The sequence below is a fragment of the Urocitellus parryii genome, chromosome 4 (assembly GCF_045843805.1).
Source record: "Urocitellus parryii isolate mUroPar1 chromosome 4, mUroPar1.hap1, whole genome shotgun sequence".
In the NCBI taxonomy this organism is placed as follows: domain Eukaryota; kingdom Metazoa; phylum Chordata; class Mammalia; order Rodentia; family Sciuridae; genus Urocitellus; species Urocitellus parryii.
The window spans coordinates 97,510,914-97,529,907 of record NC_135534.1 but is presented as its reverse complement, the minus strand read 5'-3'; the positions used below and the strand labels follow the sequence as shown (position 1 = coordinate 97,529,907).

At 32.8% G+C, this 18,994-nt stretch overlaps 1 protein-coding gene across 1 annotated transcript in view; it reads left to right on the top strand.

Moving 5' to 3' along the window:
* The window catches only part of Rdx (radixin), an 82,408-nt gene that overhangs the window by 8,591 nt on the left and 54,823 nt on the right, over positions 1-18,994 (top strand). The window contains exons 2-3 of the mRNA XM_026392610.2: positions 8,150-8,225; positions 15,222-15,305. Of these exons, the coding sequence (XP_026248395.2) occupies positions 8,214-8,225; positions 15,222-15,305 (96 nt within the window). The 5' untranslated portion in view covers positions 8,150-8,213. The remainder of the gene's footprint in view (positions 1-8,149; positions 8,226-15,221; positions 15,306-18,994) is intronic.

Here is an 18,994-nt window from a genome sequence, read left to right as displayed (position 1 = left end):
GATTATACCACTTAATCATATGCCCTTAACAACAAGTTTAGAAGTAGTCTTTCTTCTTGATACTAGTAAAGGAGAAAGCTTGAACAGCCTGCTTTATGAAAAGTGTTATTGTTTAAAATGAGCTTGTCTAGAATGATATCTTAGAAAAGAAGACGAGGATGGTCAAAATCCCCAGTACTAGGATTTTAGGACTCTGACTGTTAACTCACCTCATGACTTTGGGCAAGTCACTTATGTGAATCTTAATTTCTTTCTTTTCTTTTTTTTTAAAGAGGGGGGGGGGAGAGAGAGAGAGAATTTTAATATATATTTTTTTAATTATCGGCGGACACAACATCTTTGTTTGTATGTGGTGCTGAGGATCGAACCCCGGCCGCACGCATGCCAGGCGAGCGCGCTACCGCTTGAGCCACATCCCCAGCCCCGAATCTTAATTTCTTAATAGAAGGATGAAATATTGGAATACCTGTGTAGGACAGGAAGAGGAAGGGCAGTTATTAAGAAGATTAGGTAATATAGGTCAAGAATCTATAGAATGAGCACTACCCTTCTTGCTCTTGGTGTTACTTTTTTAACTTGGAAATGGGGCTAAATTTTTCTCTTTGCTTTATCTGGGGATCACATGGCATTTCATAGGCAAAAATGCACTGTTATTGGATTCAGTATTAATACTGAGATAAAAATATAATAAACATAGTCCTTTATATATTTTTTGGATCTGGGGTATGTGAGCTTGGTAGGGGGGCATTGTATCTTTACGAATTTTCTTCCATAATGATTGTAGGCAATGGTAGCATTAGTAGTACCAGAGACTGTTTTCATTAGAAATTGCAGATATTTTTTATAATACACTAAAATTCTCTCAAGATGACATTTATATTCATCTTTACTTACAAATTTGGTTACTAGATGCATTTGTAGATGCTGTTGTTTAAAGCATTAATAAAGAAGCACATGCATTACTATGGCCTAAATTTGTGTTTTTTATATTTCAATGTAACTGGTTTCTTTTGTAACTTAATGCATTATTTCCTGCACTTAAAAATCATTTTCTAAGAGGAGATCCATAGATCCCTAGAGTGTCCCATGCAGGGAAAAATACCCAAATGATAAAGAACTTCTTTTGCCAATGATGTTCCTATGTTGCTTTGACTGCCAGAGTTACCGTATTAGTTCAGTTTATGTTTGTCTTTATAGTACTGCTTTCCTCAATGAACGGCCAGAGTTCTTCTGAAAGTTTAAGGAGAGAGCATTTGATCAGAGATCATTTGAATCTCAAAAGGTGGAAAAAAGGTTTTGGGAAAAGAATATCTTAAAGGTAAAATTAGGCAGTCTGCTGTAAATTATTGAAGCTTCATTGTAAGCTATGTGTTTAGGAGCCTTAACAACACCTGCTTTACCACTTGGAATCTGTTGTGCCTCTCCCTTGTGAGCATGAGGCTGTTTTTCCATTGCATGAAGTACAGAGGAGGCTGTTTTATGGTCACCCTCAGAATTGAAGGACGAAAGAGAGAATGTTTTAAATGCAGCATTGTGTTTAAGTACATATTCATATGGGTACTTCTCTGGAAATGGAAAATGTACTTGGCAGCATCTGTTAAGACTACTTCCTATGTTGCTACCAAGATTGCACTTCATTGCTTTTTGGGGAGTCATTGTGGAAAAAAGGGTAAGATCATGCTAAGAAATTTAGGAGTGGGAAAGATTAAGAAAATTAAGAGTGAGTAGGAGTAAATTTTTTTCTTGATAATGTTATGAGGAAAGGTGCAAATATACAAGTATTTGATATGCAAATATAGATCTTTAGAATATAATAGTTTACATATTAGTACTAGTATTATTAGAGAGTAAAAGAAGACACTGAAAGATGTCTTCTTAATTAGAATGAAAGAAGACGGTGAAAGTATTTTTTGAAATTCTCATCTCTGTTATTTTAAATTAGGATTTAAAAGACCCTGATTAATATTAAATATGGGGTTTCTGTACTTCCAGATGTACTTTGTAACAGTACCTGTGTTTTTATTTGGTGGTGATGAGTGGCTAGTTACATGTTCTTACTTACCCTTATGAAAATATTGACACAGTCCTAGTATACAAAAACAAGCCCCTCTCCTCACAACTACAAAACCCTAGAGTAGCTATCTTGTTGTCACATAGTTTCCACATTACTTTGTGATTTTAATCACTGGCTATTATGCTGCTGAGAATATTTTGGTAGAGATAGCTTTCTTTTGTGTTATTTTCTTAGGGGTTTATGCTAGGAGCAGAATTTCCTGTTCAAAAAAGCTCTTTTAATATATTAGCAACTAACTTTCTAGAAAAATGGAGTCAATTGTGATGCTGCTAGTAATATTTATCTATTTATTTACCAATACAGTTTCCACAATATTATCATGTATAATTAACACAATTTGATAGTTTAATGAGTACATAATCAGTAATACCTTAAAACCATTTTGATTTGCAGTTTTAGTCAATAGCACAGTTGTCCAGTTTTTAAAGTAAGATTTGTTTGTGAAGTCTCTCACTTAAGTATTTACTGAGTGAAGTGTGTTTTACAAGCAACTTTATGGCTGTTGCATATTTTCCTATTAATTTTGATATTTCTTTTATCCTACCTATGTAGATTTTTAAAGTAAGAATATATTCATCTATTTTTATCATAATCTATATACCTCTTTAGGTATTTTTTTTCAAAATTAGAATTGGTATTTCTTGTGTTTTTGAAAAGTGATTAACATACTTAGATAATATTAAATAGTATTGTAAAGTTATAAGTCCAACTTCATTCAGTTTATTCACTTAGAATAATTTGTTCTTTCATTTTAAGAAATTTTATTTCAAAAGTTTTACATTTTAATTGTAGAAATTTACAAACTCATTCTAATCCCCAGAGATTCAATATTTTGCATTTATGTTCATTTTGGTCTCTCACATACTTTTTTAAAAAAGTGACAATATGCTATGGATGTTTTTATTTATTTATTTGCAGTACTGGGGATTGAACCTAGCCCTTCACTTGTGCTAGGCAAATGGTCTAGCACTGAACTACATCCCTATCCCTTATTTTGAGACAGGATCTTACTAAATTCCTCAGACTGACCTTGAACTTGTGATCCTCCTGCTTTAGCCTCTTGAGTAGCTGGGATTACAGGTATATGTAACCACTGAACCACATCCCCCACCCTTTTTTTTGGTATATTATTTAGAGACAGGGTCTCACTGAGTTGCTTAGGGCCTTGCAAAATTGCTGAGGCTGCCTTTGAATTTGTGATAATCCTGCCTCAGCCTCCTGAGCTGCTGGGATTATAGGCATGTGCCCCCATGCCCAGTATAACCTGCCTTTTTCCTCAGAGGTTTGTGCGTATTTTCCCTAGCCATTGAATATTTTCTGTAACACCTTGATTAGCTGCATTTTGATCTAGTGTAGTCTATACCGTGATTCACTTAACTAAAGTCCCATATGACATCTACTTTTTAAACTTGCACTATAATTAAAATCTTTGTAGTTAAATCATTATACACATTTTAAAATATTTTCCTTGGTTATATTTCCTTAAATGAGGTTATTTTTCACTTTTTTTAATATCAGAAAGAGGAAGACAGGCTGGTATATGATAGAGTTGTGGGTTTTAGGCATCCGAAGGATTGTAGCTTGTCCATTTATTGTCCATGTGACTTTTGGACAAGCTACTTTAAGAATGGACCTTGTGCTGGGCATAGTGGCATATACTTGTAATCTTAGCAGCTCAGAAAGCTGAGGCAGGAGGATGGCAAGTTCAAAACCAGCCTTAGCAATATAGCAAGGCCCTAAGCCACTTGGTGAGACTCTGTCTTAAAATATAAAAAAGGGCTGGGGATGTCATCCTGTGGTTAAGCACCCCTGGCTTCAATCCCCATTACATAAAAACAAAACAACAAAAAAGTGGACCTTGTTTTGTTTCTTCAATTATAAGGTAGCCATAATTTAATCTATTTTACTTTCTTCCCGTTTTTTTGTTAGTAAAAAAATCAAAGTATAAGAACATGAAACTATGGTTTATAAATATAAGGCATTGTTCTCAGTCACTTTATGTTCAATTGGCAAAGAGAGCCTCATTTTTCTTCAGATAATTTATGATAAACTGAAATAAAATGGGGAAGTGAAATAAAACAGGAAAGCCTAACATGATTTTTAAGAATGAACACAGAAGCTGGGTATGGTGGTTCATGCCTGTATTCCAGGGAGACTGAGGCAGGGGGATTGCAAAGCCAGCCTCAGCAACTTAATGAGGGCCTATGCAATTTAGTAAGACCCTGTCTCAAAAGAGAAAAAGAACTAGAGATGTGGGTCAGTTGTTAAGCATCCCTGGGTTCAATCCCTGGTTACCCCCCCTCCCCCAAACACTGATCTGAAAGTAGACATTTTTAGAAGCTTCATTTAGAAGATTCCATATTTGTGATGGCTTTTATTAGCCCTTCCCCCATTTCACAGTTTGTATAGATCAAGTACACTTGTAGGAGATTTTGTATGCTTAATTAGCTTGTGTAAGACCCTGGTTCTGTTTTTGTTGGCCTGTCATGTATACTTTTATGTCAGATGAGCTCTCTTATTAAGATTAAAACTTTAGTGTGGAGTATTTTGTTTGGAAGATCCTTTCCTGTAGAGTATAACATGAAGTAACTCTAACATCAAAAATCTGGATAAATTATTTCAATATTTACTTGCCTAGCTGTTTTAGAAATACCTTTTCTATAATCTGACTACTCTTAGTTTATAGAATCTGGCATATAATTAAATGTTTGCTTTCTTTATTCTTCCTTACTAATGAAATACTCCATTAGAGAGAGACACCAACCATATGGTTTAGAAAGTAGTATGATAGATGTGAAGCTCATTTGAATATCTGCTAACTTGCCCAGGGTGTGGTGGTAGGGAATGAGGTGGTAAAGGAATGTTGAGTAAAGAAATAAATGTAAAAATTGTTCTAGGATAGATTAAAGCAAAGGAATGAGTTAGATTGACCTCAGACTCCTCATCAGTGTAACAGATGCCAGAATAAACTAGTGTCTTCCAAATGCTGAGGGAATAATGGTCAATTTAGAATTATATTTGCAAGAAAAGAAGAAAAGGAACTATTCACTGGGAAGATAGAACAATTCTAAACCTAGATTCACTTAAAATAGCCTAAAACATAAATTAAAAGCTGGTATTTTAGAAGAAGAAATTAAGATCCATATTCATTAGTTGAGAAAACTTGATATGTTTCTACCAAATTTGATTAAACAGACTAAAATGAGTAGTAATAGACTATTAAGAAAATTTTAAGGGCTGGGGATGTGGCTCAAGCGGTAGCGCGCTCGCCTGGCATGCGTGCGGCCCGGGTTCGATCCTCAGCACCACATACCAACAAAGATGTTGTGTCTGCCGAGAACTAAAAAAAATAAATATTAAAAATTCTCTCTCTCTCTCTCTCTCTCTCTCTCTCTCTCTAAAAAAAAAAAAAGAAAGAAAATTTTAAAAACTTGGTTTAGCTTGATTTAATTTATCAAATGCATACAATACAGTGTATTTATACTTGGAACAGTCTAGAAAGAAAGACACTGACCATGTACTAAACATAAAATATCCTAATGAATTATTTGACTATAGAAGAATAAACTTAAAAGTAATGAAAAAAGTCAGCATTCTACCTAAAGTCCTCTAACCCTTCTATTTGAAAACTAAAAAACAAAATATTTCTCAGTAGTGATTAGAAATCATGGTTGGAAATGGAAACATTTAGGCAGGATACTTAGAACTGTATAAAAACCTAAGCCACTGAAGTGCTACTTAGAAAAAATGCTATAGTTTCAAGTAAGAGGCAAGGGTTTTTTCCTCAAATATTCCCCAGAAAAGAATTATATTTGTATTCTTAAGAAGTCTTTCATTATAAGATGCAGTCTTCTTTTTGAGCATGAAACTTCAAGAAAGGCACATTGATTTGAAACTCCATTAGTTCACTTGAGTTTGGAAAGCTCACAGGGCTCATCTAGTGAGTGATTTAAACATGGGAAAAGGCAGAGGAATCTAGATCTGATTTAGTTAAAAAAATAATAGTAATAATAAATGAAAACAAGAAAAAAAGAGTAGTTACAATGTAAATATATTAACAATTTTTCCTATAGTATAAATGGGAGGGTGTCCTATGTATAATTGTGACTTGAAATAAAAATTTGATCATATGATACACTGATTCAAAAATACTAATGTAATCTAGAAAATTACGGATTCAAAAAGTAGTCCAACTCTTAAACAGATACTTTTATCTCATGTATGTATAGAATTAGAATAAAATTATTCTGTGAAGTTTGAGATGAAGCAAACAATATTTCTGAATCAGTATTTCATAGATCACATTTTTAACATTTAAGTATACTAATAAATGTTATAGATGCACATTTAATTTAATATTCAAATCATAAAATTATTTTTGAATTTCTCACTGGTAAATTAGGGAAATCACTTTATATTTGGAGTTTTTCTATAATTGGACATACTTAGTTGATGATTTTAATGCCTGAACTAGTAAAGAAACAATATTGGAAATTACTTAGGTAAACTTGCAGTTGGAGGAAATAGAAAGTCAGCCCTCTGAGTAAAGCCAAAGCAACTAATGAGAAGAAAATGAGAAAAATTAATAGAAATTAACAAAATTAATAAAAGGTCAACGAAACTAAAAAAAAGTGACTCTTAGACCAACTCTTGACTTCTGGCAAGACTAATCAAACAAAAGCAGGCAAAATTAACAGGAATGAAAAGAAGGTCACAAATTTAGATCTAGTAGATAAAAAAAAATCCTAAGAGAATACTATGAATAGATTTCTAGAAATACATAATTCATTCAGCTTTGAAGAAAAGTAGATTTGGGTCTGGGATAGGGATTGAAGTGTTTGGCCAAGTCTTTTTTGAGATAAGCCAATTCGCCAAGAAACCCTGGAAATAGAGATTTGGGGACTAGTAGCTAATAGATTATGAAAAGCAAGTCCTTTTGGAGGCTGTTTTAATCAAGACCTGAGATGGTAAGGTGAAGGACTTGTGAAAACAGATTGTAGAAAAATTTGACTGAAATACATTTAGGTTATAAAAGTAGAGGAGTATAGATAGGGGAGTATAGATAGAACATGTTAAGAGGTGTGTGCTTCCAACTGAATTTCATTGCCCAGTGACTGATAAAACATACACTCGAGCGTGCACACATGCACATGCATCCCCCACACTAAAGGAGAAAGTTATCCCTAAAAAGAGGTTTATTGGCCTGTGCTTGAATAAAATTTAGGAAAATGACCTTATTTCAGTGTATATTAAGTTGGTTCTTGTGTAACAAAGTTTCTTGCCAGAGACATTACCTAGATAAGCTTATTCTCAGATAATGTATCTAATAGAACACTTCTGTAGTTTTCAAATTAAAATGATAATTTTTTGACAATAATGATTAAGAATTAGATATTTTAACAGATTTGCAAGGAGGGGAAACTTGGTTTTGTTAGATGTTTCTTAGAACATTTACCCTAAGATAATGTCATAATTCTTGATAAGATTTGTTGTCTTAGGGGGAGAAGATACAATTTACCATTGGTCTTCAGAGCAATTCTAAATTTCATTGAATGCTGCTAGCTTGCTGGTGAGCAGCATGAAAATTTTTAGTGTGCAAAGCTATGACTGTTTAATATGTATAGGTAGATAAGCTACATATATACTTTATTGAGATTTTAAAACTTTCAAGAATAATTAAAAAATTTGTAGTTACATTAGAATTTCCTTTTGTCTTTTAAAGTACAAAAAATGGTTGAAAAAATTCTTGACTTAATTCTTTAGAATCTGAATCTACTCATCCTCACTTTTACCGTCTTTTTCTCTATTAGTCTTATATAGGAATGAACCCAACACTGAGAGAGGCCCTTAGCAAACATGTTTCTTTGCTGTGTTGTCTGTAAATTAAAACTTTTAATAGATTAGCAAGTATCAGGTTTTAATCTTTCTAGGAAACATGAAATATTAGTAGAAGACATTAAAAATTAGAATAAATAAGAACTGTTACTTCTGGTGCTCTAATGTTTATCTTTTATATAAGCGTTAGTTAAAAACCTTATGTGAAAAAGATAATAAATTATTCTTTTTCTTTGACAGAAGGTGACAATAGAATTTATAGACGTGAAGAATTTTTAAAGAACGTAACAAAAAGAGAAAGAAAATGCCGAAACCAGTAAGTGAATTTTTTTATTACTTTTGATATAATTTACTTAAAAAGATATTATTAGCAGTAAGTTTTTTTGTTTGTTTTTTGTTTTTGAACTGGGCAAAATATCAAGAGAAAGTTGTTAGAAGAAAATGCTGTTACTATTACTTGTTTTAGATTAGTGTGGCTATAGCATAGTATTATGGGCAGTGAAGAACTGGTATAGATAACATTGCAGTTAAGGTTAAAATTCATGGGTTTTGGGGTAAAACTGACTTACTGTCATTTAATCTGGGTAATTTGTTAATTTAATTCAACCTATCCATGTTTTAATTTCCTTTTTATATAAAATGGGGTATACATAATTAGTTAACTTAAGGAGTGTGATGAGGATTGAAAGAATCTGGTACATAGTCAGTGCAAAAAAAATGGTAAGTTATTGTTAAGAGAAAATAATGAGAGGTTGGGAGGACCCATGCTTATTAAATTTTTTTTTTTTAATACTGGGGATTGAACCCAGCAGTGTTTTACTAGTAATGAGCAATATTCCCAGCCCTTTTTATTTTTTGAGACAGGATTTTGCTAAATTGCTGAGGCTGGGTTGGAACTTGTTTGATAAAATTTCTTCAGCCTCCTGAGTCACTGGGATTAAAGACATGTGCCATTGTGCCCGGCTGCATGTTTTTTTCTCAAGTGTTCTCACACACTAGTTTTTGATGCTGGTGATACTTACACTGATATTATGTAGTCTTAGTTGTATATCTTTGATCATTTTACTTGATTTCAGAATTATATGGTTCTTGATTAAGGTGTATGTATTCTTTTTGTCCTAGAGTAACTGTTCTTTTCACCTAAAAAAAAAAAAAATGGGGTATTTTTTTTTTTTAATAGTGTTCCTTTTGGTCAGTTAGCTTTTTAGAGAAATTGTTGGTTATGTTACTAGATTTTCATGAATATTGCTTTAAAGACTCAGCAGGTAACAGTGTGTTGTTGGTAGAAAAGAATAAAAGGAAGTAAAAGGTATAAAGATCAGAATTAAGAAGTAAAATTTTCTATTTGCACATGATATGATTGTTTGTAAACAGTTCTTATGAATCTATAAAACAACTAATAGACCTAGTAACTTAATTTAGCAAGATTGTTAGACAAAAAGTTATAGTAAAAATAAAAATAATAACAAAAATAAAATCAATGTTTTTTAAAATATATATAATGACAGCAGAGTTTGAAAAATGTAGTGAGAGCATAGAAAACATAAAGTACGTAGGAATAAACATACAGAGGCAAAACAGTCTCTGTACTGAAAACTTTTTATAAGAAATTAAAGATCTGAATATATGGAGAAGCAGATAATTTTCACAGTTTTGTTTATAAATAACTATTAAGGTGTCAGTTCTTCCCAGATATATTGGTAGTTTTAATTGAATTCTATTCACTTGAAACCCTGAAAACTTCTTTGGGTAAATTGATCAAATTGCTAAAGCAGTTTTAAGAAGGAACAAAACTGGAAAACTTACACACCTTCATTTCAAGACTTACTCTCAAGCTACAAAAACAAGACATTGTGGTAATTGTGAAAGGGTAGATAATAGAGTCAGAGAAATAGAAACACACTCACACACATTACATATTATAATCATAAGATTTTTGACAAAAGTGTTACACAGTTCAATGGGGAATTTTAATTATTTTCAACAAATGTTGATGGAACAAAGAGTTATCTGTACAGAAAAAACATGAGCATTAAATTCTTGTCTCATAATTTACTCTAGATGGATTGTAGACCTAAATGCAAAAACCTAAAGTATAAAACTTTCAGAAGGAAATAAAGGAAAAAAAATTTGTGATCTTGGATAGGGGAAAGTTTCTTGGATAATATACAGAAAGTTTGAACCATTAAGGAAAAAATTGGACTTTATCAAAGTTAAAACCATTTGTAGTCCCAGTGGCTCGGGAAACTGAGTCAGGATCATTGTAAGTTCAAAGCCAGCCTCAGCAACTCAGTAAGACCCTGTCTCCAAATAGAATACAAAATATGACTGGACATTCCCTGGTACCCCACCCCCCAAAAACAAACAAATAAACAAACCAAAAAACAAAAACCATTTGCCCTGTGAAAAAAAGAGCAATAAGAAAACAGCAAGACAGAATGAGAGAAAATAATTGCAATATGAAGTTCTATAGTTCCATTACTCAGTGTAAAAAAAATTGGGCAAAAACTTTGAACATATACTTTATATAAAGAAGCTATGTTAATTGGCCAATAAACACAAAAAGATTCTAAATTTTTTAGTTATCAGCAAAATACAAATTAAAGGTTCAGTGAAATAACATTTTATGCACTAGAAGGGGAGTAATTATATACTGATAATATTAAGTGTAGATAAGGATGTGGAACATCTGTTACCCTTAATGTATTTCTAGTAGGAATGTGAATGGTTATAAGAACTTTGGAAAACTCTTTGCTAATGTAATTATGCAGAGAACATTTATTTATTGTTCCTTATAGTGAAGAGTCAGATTTATTATTCAGGTCTGTGGTTGGTACATTAAAATATCTGGAAGATAATATTTTAATATATTAATAATCAGGGATTTTTTTTCCCTCAAAGTTTTTAGGTCAAAATATAACTGACTTTTTTCTCCCCACTCACCCTAATAAAAAATATGTGTATTTTTTTCCCCCAAACACAAAAGTTGGAGAAAGTTAATTTCGTTTTTGTGTTTTACCCCAATCTTGTTGGCCCAGCTTTATACTTAGTAGATATGTAACCTTGGTGAAGCATAACTTCGGCAGACTTGATTCATTTGTAAAATTGATTCGATAACAAGTGCTTTGATTACCTCCAAGAATTGCTGTTAAGATCAAATGAAAAGGATTTAAAAGCTGTCATATCGCACTTTTTAAAATTAAACAGTATTGTCGCACTTTTTAAAATTAAATAGTATATTTATAGGTAGCCATTTTTATATGTTACAATGTTATTATGTTAACATGTATTAAGTTTATTAGCATTATACTTAAATGAGTTAATATTTAAAAATTTATCTGCTTTAATGTAGTAAATACTGATGTATATATAACCCATATAACAAAAACTTTTTGAGTGCTTTGTAGTTTTCAAGAGTGTAAAATGATCCTGAGCCCAAGAAGTTTGAGCCTTAGCCTTTTAGGTATTATTATAGTATTTATAGTTGAAGCTGCCTCCAGCTAGCAGGAGGGGAAGCATGCCCCCACTGATTTATGCTTATGCACAGGAATAGTCTGTGTCTGTAGTGCTCATGTTCTATTGGTGACAGCTTAGTCACAAGGGCATACCTAGTTCCAAGAGACATTATAGCTTAGTAACTCTGTGTCATGCCATTAGTTAAAGGAGAAAAATCATGATACATTCAGAAAGATCAGTTGCTACAACTGAACAACCACTTATGGTTTAAAAAATAAAAATGGAGAAGGAATATACAGTAAAAACTGTTCTAAATGTGTTAATGGTAGAAACAGTCTTAAAATCAAGAACAAAATACATGTTATCATGGCTACTATTCAACTTTGAATAGCAAAACCTGTTGTACAAAAAAAGAAATCAAAAGCTTAAGTATAGGAAAGGAAGAAATGCTATTTAAAAATTTTAGGATTACTAAAATTTACTAACCTGTTCTTTACTGCCTATGAGCTAAGAATGATTTTTTTTTTTTAACATTTTCAGTGGTTGAAAAAAAAGGTCGTTTTGTAACACCTGAAAACTATGAAATTAGATTTCAGGATCCATAATAAAGTTTTATTGGAACACAGTATGCTCAGTTGTTTATTACCTATGGTTTCTTTGTTGCTCTAGGTTCAGAGTTAAGTGACTGCAACAGAGACTGTATGATCCTCTGAAAATATTTACCGTTTAGCTTTTTATAGAAAAGCTTGCTAATTCTTGCTTTATAGAAACACAAAGATTTAAAGACTCATTATAACAATTGACAAGTGAAATAATAGGATCAATATAAAATCAGTTTTATTCCTTAAAATCCCAAACAGAACAGTTTGAAGAGATATTTCATCAGATTTCACAGTCCTGCCTTTGAAACCCTTGAAACTAGCTGAGTTTCAGAATTTGGATTTTTTAGTATTTTAGAAGGGTGACTATGTATTATAATGTATATTACATTATGTCATGAAACTTTTATTAGTTCTATGGCATCATTAACATTTCTATAGAGAAATGTGTGAATGTCCATATGAAATGAAATGAATTAATTCACCATGAGTGATATAGTTCACATTACTTCATATCAAATTTTTGCTCAAAATAAACTAAAACTTCATTCTTGAATGCTTTTAGGCTGTCAAAATTATGGATTAAGGACTGTGGACCCATATTTACAATTGCTACAAAACTTTAATGTCCAGGGGATGAAAGTCTTATTATTTTTATGGAGAAACTATAAATAGTCTTCTTTCACAAAAGAGACTAAAAAACATTGAAGATGTCCTAAATCATTGCACACAAGAACCATAGTTGTGGGTAGAGTTAATATTGGAAAGATGTCAGTTCTTACCCTGAAAGACTAATGAATATAGTGTAGTTCTAAATTATAAATGTGGAGTTTTGAAAATTTACTGTTTTATTTGGAGGCAGGAACTAAAATACAGAACCAAAAATAGCCAGAACAGTTCTGTAGAATAATGAGGGGAGACTTGCCCTACCAAATATCAAGACTTATTTGAAGATATAGTAATTAAAACAGCATGATATTAGCAGAATAGTTAAATTGGCTGGTATAACAAAGATCCATGCCTGTACAGATGCTTGGTTTGTAACGGTCTTTGGGGAGTAAATAAATTATGTTGAGATTTAAAAAAATTTTCATAATATTATCCAATAGGGATTAAAAATGAAATTGGATCTCTTTCATCATAAGCAAAAATCAAAGAGATATAACCCAAAACCTTTAAGATGTAGATTAAGAAATGTAAGAATATCTTTGTGACACTAGACAAGGAAGTATTTGTTAACTATGGCAAAAAAGTGACGTCTGTATTTAAAACATTAAAATCAAGAATATGTGTTTATTAAAAAGAAGGACACCATAAAGAATACAGAATGACAAATAGGGAGATTTTTTTTCTGACACAAATAACTGAGAAAAGATTAATATACAAAGACCTCCTATTATAAGCATGAGAAAGAAACAAAACACAATAGGAAAATAAGACATAGATGTGAACAGACATTTCAAAGGTGAGACTGAGTGGTTAGTAATTAGCTTAGGCTTACCTAGATAACCTTTTATCATTTTTTGCAGTGCTGGTGATTGAACACAGGACCTCATATAGGCTAGGCAAGGGCTCTACCACTGAGCAACATCCACTCCCACTTTTAATTAAAAATTTTTGAAACAGAGTCTAAGTTGCCCAGACTGGCTTGAATTTGTGATCTTCCTGCCTCAGCCTCCTGAGTAGCTGGGATTATAGGCATATGCCCCACACCTGGCCAGATAATCTTTCTTAAGGTTAACTGATTGTGAACCTTAAGAGTACCTACAAAATTATTTTTTATCATGTAGTGCAATATAATCATGGGTGAAACACTAGAGCACAGGGATTATGGGGATCATTTTAGAATTCTGTATGCCACATATACAAACAGGTTTTTAACTTCATCAGGAATCAGGGATGCATATTTTAAGACCATATTGATATATCATTTCATATCTACTAGGTTATCATTAAAGAAATCTGCTAATACCCGCTATTAGTGAAAATGCAATCAATAAGAATTCTTAGGCACTATTGTAAGACTGTTTCTCATTACATGGTTAAAATAAGAGGTATGCATATTTTATCATCTGGGAGTTCTCTTTCTGTGTAAATACATGTAGAGGAATTCTGATGCATATGCATAGGAGAGTGAATAAGACTTCATAACAATGGAAACAATGTCCATTGATAGAAAAATGGGTACATAAATTGTTTAATCACTTGTAGAAGATGGTATAGCTGTGAAAATGACTTGTAACTACTCACAGAAATGTCAATCTTAGAAATATAATTGAAAAATCAAAGTATAGTGTACAATTTAAAATGTTTTAATTGAAATAGATCTGCAAATCAAAAGACTACATCATAGTGAATCCCAGTAATTTGTACAATTAATGTGTTTATTATAATTGAACTTTTCTAAAGTGAATATATCCATGTAACCATTGTCCATACTAAGAAAGAAGACTTATATTAGCAAGTGCTTGCAATTATAGTATAGTTGAAAAAAATCAACTTTTTAATTGATTATATATATGTGTACACAAACATGCATACACACACCTGTGAGTGATATAACTAGTTTTTAAAGATCAGAATGACATCCAGGTGTGGTGGTGCATACCTGTAATCCCAGTGACTTGGGAGGCTGAGGTTTTGTCATATGAACAAAACCAGCCTGGGCAATTTAGTGCCACCCTGTCTCAAAATAAATAAAAAGGGCTTGGATGTAGCTCAGTGGTAGAATACTCCTGGGCTTAATCCCCAGTACCAAAACCAAAAAGGAAAAAAAGAGAATGACAAAAAAACAAAATTCAGATTATTATTTACCTGTATGTGTTGGGGGTAGGGATGAGGAAAAGTAAATTGGCAAAGAAATACAGTGATATATGTAACAAGTTGTTATTTCTAGTTAAGTTGGATGTTAAATTTATGGACTTCATTTTTCTTTGTTTACATATGTTTCACATGTATTTTTATATCAATATTTTTAATAAGATTTTAAAGCAAAATACAAATAAGATTATTTTAAGAAGGATGAATTTATATGATTTGTTTAGAGAAGGCATTCAGGTAAAAGCCACACCACATATGGTGTTAAAGTGATTAAGACATGCAAAGGGGTATGAGGAATCTGATCAAAAGTTCTTATAATGTGAATTAAAGTTATAAGAGAGTTTTGAAACACGATAAAAGATTTTTCTCGTGCCTACTAAATAAGTAATTAAGTATATTGTCTTTCCTAATGATTTTCTCTTCTGTTTTTATTATAGATCAATGTAAGAGTAACTACAATGGATGCTGAACTGGAATTTGCCATTCAGCCCAATACAACTGGCAAACAGCTTTTTGACCAGGTATCATTTAATCACATGAAGCATGCAACTTTGATATCACATGTATGCCACTGCATACTATTTTTATGTGTGTGGTGCTGAGAATTGAACCTAGGCCTTCATGCATGTGAGGCAAACACTCTACCACTGAGCCATATCCCCATCCCACTAGTTTATACATCTGTTTTTTCCTGTACCATTATTGATAGTCCAACAGTGTAGCACCAGGAATTTTTCTCAGTACCTAATCATATAATTTGAACAGCTATAGAGAGATTCTTTATTCTTTCTCATTACTACATTTGTGTGATAGTACTTTTTAAAAAATTTAGATATTAAAACATACATAAAACCTAAAAATTGTATATAATGTGATGTCTAATTGAGTTTTATGTATATATACAATGTAAGATATACATTGTATAATGTTTAAGTCAGTTACACTCTCTGTCTCCTCATTTATCATTCCTTTATGATGAAAGCATTCAAAATCCTTTCTTCTAGCTTCAGGTAAGACCAGGAGCAGACTGGGTCCTCTCCAGAGTGGATAGCTGCATGGGTCAACATGCAGCAAAATCCCATTTTTAATTATTAGATTGAGGCTAGCTTCTTGGGGGTACTTATATTGAGTGCATGCAGTTCTTTCGTTTGCTCCTGGAGGCTGACTCTTCCTCTACTAGCCTCCTTGTTTAGCTTCTACTTGTGGGATTAAAATATTCATGTGCCCAAGGAATACTCAGAAATCTCTTATTAAAATTTTTGTTTATATTTTTTCTTTTTCTAATTCTTTAAAAAAATATAGTCTTTATTAATATAATAGTATATTTTATTAAAAAAAATACCTGTTGTAGTTATGCCCCTGGCATTTTAAAATTTTTAGGTATGTGATCAAAAGTTTCTGATCATACCTCCAGAAGAAGTAGGGAAAGAGCTTCTTTTGAGATTGGGCATACTAGGGAATTTCACAACTAAACTCTTCCCGATCGTCTTGAATATTAGTTGTGTAAAGTTAGTTAAAGTACTATGCCTTGTGCCCACTGTAGCACATCCCCTTTTAATCAGCCAGCATTGTGAATCTCACAAAGCATGGAGGCAAAAGCTGAGGTCGTCTATTTAGGTTCACGTTTCTCTGCTACTTTTGCCCTATATCTTTCCTGTTCTTGCTACCCTGAGCTTGAACATTTTCTGTGGCTTTGCTGGGATAGCCTCTCTCTTGCCAAAGTTATTTGGGATCTCCTTTTATCTGCATTAAATTTTTCATTGTTTGGCATTATTAGCTTTTGCAACATTAGTATGAATCTTTATATTCCATATGCTCCAAAAATGTGTTTGTTATGATAACCTTTAATATATTCTTAGCATAACTGAATTGTTTTTATTTTAAACATTTTTTTTATTTCTTTAATATATAATTTATTTTTGGTTATAGAAACAAATGTTAAGAAGAGAAAACTTCTCCACCCACATAAAACAATTTAATAGATGAGAGAACAGATAAATGAAGAACAAAAAATAGACATTTTAGATTTTGTTATAGTTTTAAAACTAATATTTAATATAATTTAAATATTTGATATAATTTGAAATCATTCAAATTTCAAACTTTGAAAACTTCAAAAAAAAAGTATGACTCTGTGATAAAATAAAAATACTGTATCCTGTATGAAATGAAAACCCTTGTTGGGTTACTTTTGATGTGGGTCTGTTAGTTTTTCTGATTCTAGCACCTGCTTCTGCCCATGGAGCTGGTGTGTGGATGCCACCATAGGTGAGAACTTCACCCACTGGCATGGGACACATCCCAGGTTCCAGAATCAGAATCCTACTTTACTGGCTACTACTATGTTTTAAAACACCGAGTGTTAAGCATACTGTGAAAATATTTTAGACAACCACTGCATAACAAAACAGCCACACTGAGTCACACATACATACTCCCTGAACAATACTGCCTCTTCCCCCTCCGGAATTGTTTTTAAGGTGAATTATAGTTCAGGTAAGGGAAAACAATTTCAGTATTGAAATTATAACCCCTCCCTAGCATATGATGAGTGGCCAGCCTTCAGGGATGCAACAAAGTTAAAAAAGGGAATCTTTTCCTTAGAAAGACCTGGAACTCCTCTTGCCTCTCATTTTTCCTCTGCCACCTTTTTTCTGAAACAGGAGTCAAGCTTCATAAGTTAAGGTATATGAGGAATCCAAAATGCCTCCCTCAAAAGAAAGTTAGAAAGGGAAAGAAGGGCAAACAAAAGATTTGATTTTAAATCCCCATTTTTACTCTTTTAAAACAAACAAAAAGCCTGGACCAGTTATCCCAGAAATCAGGAGGCCACAGGCACAGTTGGAATTCACATAGGCCAGAGAAGTTCGCATAGAGGAAAAAAAAAAATCTACTTCAAAGTCACTGGGTTCATTTGGGCTCCATGCCTGCATATCTGTAAGTTCGGGATTGGTGCTAGACAACTGAGGCCTACAAGTGCTTTTACTGCAGGGAGAAAACCCCACTGTTAGCATGTGCTCAGCACAGGGAGCTGTCCTGATTCAGGCAGTCTTCTTGGGCAGCCTCTTTCTTGCTGTGTTGTGAGTATTTGATGAATTGAAAGAGCAAACCATTCCAGGAGCAAGATTCTCAGGTAAAGAATAAAAAGCAGGACTCGTCTAATTCCCCTCTGACTCTGTCATGGGAAGTGGGCAAGGCATGAAGCACAAGTCGCAGCCTTTGAAAACAGGAAGATGCAGCCTAAACATTCCACTGTCTTGCCCGGCCTGAGACCAGGGAGGTCCGCTGCAGCCAGTGATTGGCTACTTTGGCCACTTGACTGCTTAACCTAAGCTCAGAAATGCATCTGCTGCTTCTCACCACCCCAGGGCTTTCTTTTCACTACATTTTCTCTGTTGCTAAAATGACAAGCAGGTGCAGAGAGGGAATAAAATCCTGTGAGTGGTATTTCTCCCTGGAGAGAAACTATTTTTTGTATGTAACATTTTAGTGAAAAATTTCAAATGAGAGTAAACTGAAGGATCAATTTGCTGTACTGAAACCAAAAGCCTGGAATATTCTAAGATCAGTTTTAAAAAATAAACAATGTTTATCATTTAAGAGCTGAAGTTAAATCTTAAGTTTTTAAAATGTTAGTGAACTCTCAATTCCCTTCATTTTAAGTATTTTATTTTATTTGAAGTATGTTTTAATATTCTTTTGTTAAGTGTGGGTATAATCCTGGGTGTATATGCTAGCTGCACTACTTTAGTATTCCAGTATTTTTGAGTACCTGCTATAGGATAATTATTCCATGAGAGGACCTGGATGTTAAAATAAAATAAAAAAAAAAATAGTAATCGCTGTCCTTAAGTGTTAGTGAAGGAGAGTAAATAGACACAGTACTAAAAACACATTTAATAATGGTAGGATAGAATAAGTGTTCTGATAGCAGAATAAAGTAATCAGAAACAAGTGATTAATTTATCTAAAAATTGAGAGCTTTCTGCACAGAAGGCATGTTAGTTGAGCTGAGCCTTGAATAATAAATTATTCAACAGGTGACAAAAGGACAGAAGAAACATTCTAGCAGAGAGTTAAAAAGCATGAGCAAAGGTGTAGAAGGGTGAAAGTTATGGCATGTTCCAAGAATGGTTTAATGCTTAGTGATCGTAGAACATAGACTATATCAGACTCTTTTCTAAGCACAAAAATCAAACTATTTGTCCTG